Source organism: Nicotiana attenuata, unplaced genomic scaffold (assembly GCF_001879085.1).
Source record: "Nicotiana attenuata strain UT unplaced genomic scaffold, NIATTr2, whole genome shotgun sequence".
NCBI lineage: Eukaryota > Viridiplantae > Streptophyta > Magnoliopsida > Solanales > Solanaceae > Nicotiana > Nicotiana attenuata.
Genome location: NW_017670250.1, coordinates 1,561,193 through 1,569,026, shown reverse-complemented (window position 1 = coordinate 1,569,026; position 7,834 = coordinate 1,561,193). Strand labels below are relative to the sequence as shown.

Genomic DNA, 7,834 nt, shown 5'->3' with positions numbered 1-7,834 from the left:
TATATATATATATACTGAATACAAAATGTATACTAACTTTTTTGTATGCTTAGTGTAATTCGATCACTCCAACTAGGGGTAAATTTCACGAATGATCATATAATTATGACTTTTTTTTACCAAAGTCATATAACTTTGTTTTCTCACACAAAAAAATCGTAAATTTTCACTAACTCACACAAAAATCATAGTGACTGAAAAGCACAAAGAGTTAGAGAATGTTGAAATCCTGAGGGTATGAGGATAGAAGGTTTAGCGTGAAATGAAAAATGGATGAAGAAGGGGGTATTTATAAGAGTTCAACGACGTTTCGCATCTAGGGACAACGGCCGGCGACTGACATGCTTTTAACCATTATGACATGACTGGCGAGACGTTTCGGGTGTTTTGTCGTTTCTGTCATGACGTATCGAAGTAGGAATCGGGATCTCATGTCGTTTCTCGTCATTTACTCTCTGCGAAACGAGAGGACTATCTGTATACGGGTAAAACGGGGCTCATGGTACACCCTGGTCCCCGACAAGAGAAGCCGAGCTTGGGGCAAAGGTCTCATCGAGTCAGAATCCAGGGGAATGACGCCCACCCTCGAGAATATCGGGGTCATGGTTCGGGATCAGACCTAGCCTTAATTTTCTTACTTGTTATAGAGTTGTACCTAGAGTAGGACTCCCCTACTATATAAAGGGCGTATGATAATTCATAACACACATTGTGACACGCACTCCAAAGTAATATATTATTATTTTTCCCAGTTATTAGCTATGTTTCTTGTTCATCACTGCTGGCCATTGCAAGCCGGATTAACGGTGAATATTCACTATGACTGGAACTGTCCTCCTCGTGTGGTTTGAATTCATTTTATCTTTATTTATTCAATCTAACTCAATTTATCGCTTTGTATCAAATTAATCCGTGTATCCTTAATACCACCTACAAATGTAATCCGATTTTGAGGGTAAACAATGCCATATGCCATCGCATATCCTCTTATCCCCAAAGGATCATCTTGTACTCAATTCCTTAAAGTCAATTCTTTTATTGTATAAGGTATTAACGCGTTCATGTGATTATATTCTCATATCATAACGTGAGGATATATAACAAATGTATCATAAAGGGAAGTTTCGTGGGATTCAATAAATACGCAACTAAGTTGGATACTTTTCTACGTATGTAATTCCCAACAAAACGGTAAAGAAGAAAGAATTATCTTATGAATGCAAATATCTCTTTCATTTAGTTATTATGTAAAATCTTTACATCCGAAAAAAGAAACAGCTGATATATCACTGCACGCTCTTTTAGGATTTGATAGGTTTCCACTTCTTCAAGAAAACATACTCAACGTAACAAATAAGTAGATCTTTTGGCTTTGAAAGAAACAGACCTCCCTTTGCCATTTCTCCTTATAAAAGAGCAAGAGTCACATCTACACTCACATTAACTTAGCAAAACCGAAAATGGCATCTTCAGAAACTTCAAAACCTTCATTTCCCATTAAAACAGTAGTAGTTTTAGTTCAAGAAAACCGCTCATTTGATCACATGTTAGGTTGGATGAATACCCTAAACCCAGAAATCACTGGCCCAACAACAGGAAAAGAATCCAACCCAATATCCACCTCGAACACAAATTCCAGTCTCGTTTTCTTCGGAAACAATTCCCTTTACATCGACCAAGATCCAGGCCATTCAATCCAAGACATTTATGAACAAATTTTTGGGGTCCCATGGAGTCAAGACTTGGCTAACAAGAAACTTGAACCCGCCATGAAAGGGTTTGCTCAAAATGCAGAGAGAAATCAAAAGGGCATGGCGGAAACCGTTATGAACGGGTTTAAACCTGATGCCGTGCCTGTTTACAAAGAGCTTGTGACGGAGTTCGCCGTTTGTGATCGGTGGTTCGCGTCAGTTCCGGCATCAACGCAACCCAACAGGTAGGTAGAGACGAATTCAGAATTCAAATTTAGGGGTTTAACTTATACACGCTAATGTTGTAAAAAATATTTACTACTCTCTTCGATCCACGGTAAGTGACCATTTTATATTTGGCACACCCATTAAGGAAATACAAACTCCTAAAGAAAAAAAATGTATTCACTAAATTAACCTTAATTAATTGTTACCTTGACACACTGAAATATGGAAATAAGAGCAAATTTTGGAAAAATAAAATTAATTTCTTCTTGATTATCTAAATGAACACTTATTTTGGACAAAAATAAAAAAATATAATGATCACTTATTGTGAATCAGAGGGAGTATTATTAACCTTATTTCACATTTTATGGATGGTTTCATGTTAGGTGATGACGTGTGAAAAATCTTTTATATTTAATGGTTTTTAGGTTCTGAATTCTTTGAAGATATGAATTCGTAACTAAATATTCGTACTAATTTTCAAATATAAATCTCTGATTTATGATAAAAAAGATGGTTCAAATTAGAAGTCGCACCTAACACTCTCTATGTACGTACGTCCGCATTTTGGCGAATAGGTTGTTTGTGCATTCGGCGACGTCACATGGGCTTACGAGTAATGATACAAAGCTGTTGATTCATGGATTACCTCAGAAGACTATATTTGATTCAATGGATGAGGCTGGTTATTCTTTTGGTATTTACTATCAATACCCTCCGTCCACACTTTTTTACAGGTAAGAAATTTGTTCTTTGTTACATTTTTTTTGACATAATATTGTCATTTTCTTGGCGTGTTTAAATGTCCCACAACTACGTACCAGCTGTTACTCAACCATCGTATCAACAACCACCAACGGATATGGTGGAACGTACGAGGCTGCTCTTCCCTTAACTAGAGGTTTCGTGTTCGAGCTCTGGGTATGAAAAAATTTCTTACTAGAGATCGCTTCCCCCCGAATGTGGCCCTACTATATGCGGAACAAATCCGGAAATAGTCGGTCTCCAATGCAATACCAGACACCGGATGGGAAACAAAAAAAAATCATCTCATCAGTATATTATTTCCTTAACCGTTAATCATCAATTACTAACATTGACCGAAGCGATTTTGCTTAAGTTTGATAAGCAAGATTCCTACAAAAAGGTACGTAAGTAATAAAAGATTTCTACCCAAAGAAAAAAGGGATGAATGATCCTGCCATTAAATCTATTTCCTACTTTCTATATCAACATTAGTTTAGCATCTAAATTATCAAAAGAAATAAACGAATATGAGTCTATTTAATTGTGTATGGTAAAACGATAAAAAGGATCATAAACAAGCAAACTATAGTTTTAATGGTTTGATCCCTCCGTTTCAATTCATGTGACATAACGTGACTTGACATGTAGTTTAAAAATATAATAAAAATCTTTGAGACGTGTTATCTTAAATATGTCATAGTATCGGTATGGTAACAAATGTAAAATATGAAATGTACAGTTATTTGTTTTCAAATTAAAAAAAAAATGACATTCCTTTTGTAACGGACTAATAAGAAAATAATATAACGTAAACCTAAAAAAATTAGAGTATTAGATTCCATCTATTGATGCAATTTTTTGTTAGTTTTTAATTTTGAGAAAGACATTGATTGAGATGGAGGCATTTTATGATTGATTAGATCTGTACTTGGAAATACAAAAAAAATAAAAAAAAATATTACATCTTCTTTTGTTTTTGTAAGTATTTTGAATCATTCTCTTCGTTATAATAAAAGAATCTTCTAACTCCTAGTTTAAATTGGATATCGTCAAAAAAACAGTTTTACCGGTTATCTCGAAAAAATAGAAATGCACCAATACTAGAATTTAGATTGACAATTTTAAAAGGGATTGACGCTGCCGTCACGAATGGCGAACTTCATGGAAGCCCATCATCTCATTAATATCCAACAGATAATGTCAAGGGATATTATGTTACGTTACTCTCAACAGTATATTCTCCTAATGCTGATATCTCTCTCTTGGGATATGTTCAACTGGTTACGCCCCTCCTTTTTTTAAGAACTAATTACACAAAAATCTACCCTTATATTCATATGAGTTTATGACATGCACTAAAAAAATATAGTTACACAATTAGGTCACTTATAAAATAATTAATGGCCATAAGATTTTATGATAAGTAATTGATAGTCATAGCTATATAAAACATATTTACATTGTCAGTATGCGTAATTCCAATCCTCATTTTATGTTAAAGTAATTGACAGTCATAGCTGAGGTAACATGCTCTCACGTTTTAATATTTTCTTATAGTGTAAAAAACATAATTACATTGGCAATATATATCACTTCAGTCCTATTAATATCCGGAAAATTCATATTTGAAGAACGTTGACATAAATCCACTCCTTGATTATCTGTTCCCTTTGCCTTTTTCTAAGATCATCTGAATATTGTTTGCCTAAATTATATATTAAAAAAAAAATTCTGCTATCTAACCAAATACCAAAAAATAAGTAAAAAAAAAAAAATACTTATTTTCCAAGAAACATTTTCATGAAAATATTTTCCTTCACACAAAACACACCGTAAAATTTCAGCTCTAAATTCCATTAGGCGTTAGCTAATTATATTTTGTTTCACAATGTTGTTGAATTGATTCACACTATAATCTACGTTTTTTTACAATTTGTTCTAATAGTATTCTCAAGTGTTTCAAACTGGTTTAATGCCTTGATGGAAATATTTGCTTATTCAGGAATCTTAGGAAACTGAAATACATAAAGAATTTTCATCCGTTCGATCTAAGCTTCAAAAATCACTGCAAGGAGGGAAAGCTACCAAATTATGTAGTAATTGAACAAAGATTTTTTGACTTAAAAGTATTGCCAGGGAATGATGATCACCCATCGCACGCTGTATTTGAAGGGCAAAAATTGGTGAAACAAGTGTACGAGTCATTGAGATCAAGCCCTCAATGGAATGAAATGCTGTTCATAATAATATACGATGAACACGGTGGTTTCTTTGACCATGTGCCAACTCCGGTCACCGGAGTTCCTAGCCCCGACGGCATTGTTGGTACTACTGCACCTTATAACTTTCAGTTTGATCGCCTCGGTGTTAGGGTTCCGGCTATCATGATTTCTCCATGGATTGAAAGAGGAACAGGTAATTCAACCCTTACTTAAACTATTCTTTGGCCAATATATTTAACTAGTTTTTTTTTTTGTTTTTTTTTTTTTTTTTGAAAACTAGTACTTATATCTCAGGGTTAAGATATTTGAAAATATAAGTGTTTTCTAGTGATAGCGGGACTTGCTTTTCTGCAATGCCAAAGTAGCTGGAAAAGAGCCACGTTTCTTTGGAAGCAGAAGTTGATCATGCCCCATTTTTTCCTACCAAATATTTATATTTACCAAACTATTCTCATTGTGTGGATAAACCCTAAACTCTTGCATATCCATAAGTTCATAACACATTTATGGACAAGTCCCATAAACATGCTGCCTCTATTTTGTTACATTTTAATTAAATGAAATTGAAATACTTTAGTTAAGGCTCTCATAATATTTCAAATCATCTAAGGCTTCATTTTGTCACTTAACTCATGGAAAAAAAGTTCTTGAAAAATATGACTTCATCATATCTAACATACCCTTAATATTTTTGTCATTACTAAATTTATATCCTGGTCTCACATAGTTATTTACACTTTACTGAGCATTATGTCACACTCTTAGGCGCTCCTATATATCTATGTTCTTTTTTAACCAAAGAAAATACACACACACATATATCTTTGAGAGTTAAACAAAATTTTCTTTCACCAAATATCGTTTTAAACTAATTTATTTATCTTCTACGATGTAAAAAAAAAAAATCCGACTTTAAGATTGTTATTTTGTGCTTTATTTCCAAATTAAAGAAAAGTTTATTTAGCAAATTATTTTTATTTTATGAACATGTAAAAGTCATGAACTACTTCGGAAAGAGTGGATATTGCGTTAACAGAATATATATTGTCTTCATTTTGTTGAAATTCTTATTAATGCATATATTGTTCTTATATGAATGCAGTGTTGCATAAGCCATCAGGACCATATGCTACTTCTGAATTTGAGCATTCCTCAATTCCTGCAACTGTTAAGAAGATTTTTAACTTGGATGAGTTTCTAACTAAACGTGATGCATGGGCTGGTACCTTTGAGACTGTCATAACCAGATCAACCCCAAGAACAGACTGCCCTGGTAATTGTTTTTCCCGCTTTAGCTATTAACTCCAAATATATTTAGCTAATAAACAATAGGAATATACTTTTCTTTAATTAATGTAGTATCCTTACAAGTTCTTTTCTAATTTAGTGGGTAGTTATGGATATTGATTACGAGTTGGTAAATTTGCTCCAATATTAACATGTTAGAGCAAACAATCAATGATGTTAATATCTAGGAGTTCTTGGACACATGGGGAAATGTTATATCTGGATTAGTGGTCAGTGGGTTCCGAATACCAGATGGTCTTTTTTGTCGCAGTAACATGCTATACTACTTGATTATCATTGCAGAAACTTTACCAGAACCAGTTAGAATGAGAGAGGCAGAAGCACAAGAAGATGCAAAGTTAACAGAGTTTCAAGCAGAAATGGTACAAATGTCAGCAGTATTATGCGGAGATCATATGAAGAAGTCTTATCCCAACAAGCTTGTGGAGGAAATGACTGTTGCTAAGGCAGCTGATTATGTTCATAATGCATTCAAGAAATTCTTGGATGAAGGTGAAAAAGCCATACAGAGTGGTGCACATGAGTCTACTATCGTAATACCAAGAGATCAATTATTACCAGCTGAGAGAGCTCCAAGAAAATCCAAATCCTTTGCTTCCAAGTTCTTTTCTTGTATAGTTTGTGATCATTGATAATGCCCTTTTAGTTTCACATTACTCTCAAACTAATTTCTTCGACAACTGACATGATTTCAAATTCCAAGTAATTGTAAACGAATAAGTTCCCTCTAATTAGCAAGAGTTCGGAACTAGATTTTATTTTGCTTATCAGATTGCATAATATAAATGTTTGCTATTGTCTTATATGTTACTACATATTTTATGGCACTCTGATAATATCAACATAATTACTCCCACTGTTCCATATTAAAGTGTGACACACTCGTCTTTTCAGTTTTGTCTCAAAAAATAAATGATGCGTTTTTGCTTTTGGAAACTATCTAATCTTAGTAACTCTTACGTATTTATTTATTTATTTATAAATTAATCCCCTTTTTGGTGGCGGGAGGGGAAGGCTTTGGCGTAGATGGTCATGAGAACTTGTGTGCTTACAATGATACCTCTGTCCCGTTTATTGAAGCCAAAGATGATAAGGGGCCCTGGGTCTACCAAGTCTCCGAAACAGTGCCAGTCGAGAAGATTCCGGAAGGGGAGTGTATTCCAGGTTCAAAGTTAGCCTCCGCATCCGTCATGGTGGTATCTGAAATGCTGAAGAATGGTTTTGTATCGGGCAAAGGTCCCGGCGCATCTTTACAAGGTATTGTGCAGCCAGTGTCTCTACCTGAAAATCCGGGTACGTTTGGTCTAGGATTCAAGCCCACAGGGGACGATGTGAAAAGGGCAAAAAGGTCGAAAAAGAAGGCATGGTCACTCCCGAAGCCTATCCCACGCCTCTCCAAGTCCTTCGTCAAGCCAGGGGTCGTGAAGCGCCCAGTGTCAGGAGTCCCAAAGCCTGTGGTCGACGTTGATGAAGAACTAATTGAAAGGTTCCACAGTTTATTTGATGAGGTGAACATGGTGGAAGTTGGGGAAGGTTCCAGTAAAGCGGATGTGCAGTTCGTCGGGCAAAAAGTGAAGCTTAACAATTGGAAGGCTACTCCTCTCCCTACTCGGAAGGAGTTTTTCTGGTTTGCTTTGT

At 34.9% G+C, this 7,834-nt stretch overlaps 1 protein-coding gene across 1 annotated transcript; it reads left to right on the top strand.

Annotated features, from left to right (window-relative positions):
* Window positions 1–1,291: 1,291 nt before the first annotated feature.
* On the top strand, window positions 1,292–7,052 carry LOC109236679 (non-specific phospholipase C4-like). Its single transcript, XM_019402874.1, has 5 exons — window positions 1,292–1,936; window positions 2,498–2,656; window positions 4,669–5,081; window positions 5,991–6,161; window positions 6,479–7,052. The coding sequence occupies exons 1-5, from the start codon at window positions 1,461–1,463 to the stop codon at window positions 6,826–6,828; spliced, it is 1,569 nt and encodes a 522-aa protein (XP_019258419.1). The 5' UTR covers window positions 1,292–1,460; the 3' UTR covers window positions 6,829–7,052.
* The last annotated feature ends 782 nt before the right edge of the window (window positions 7,053–7,834 follow it).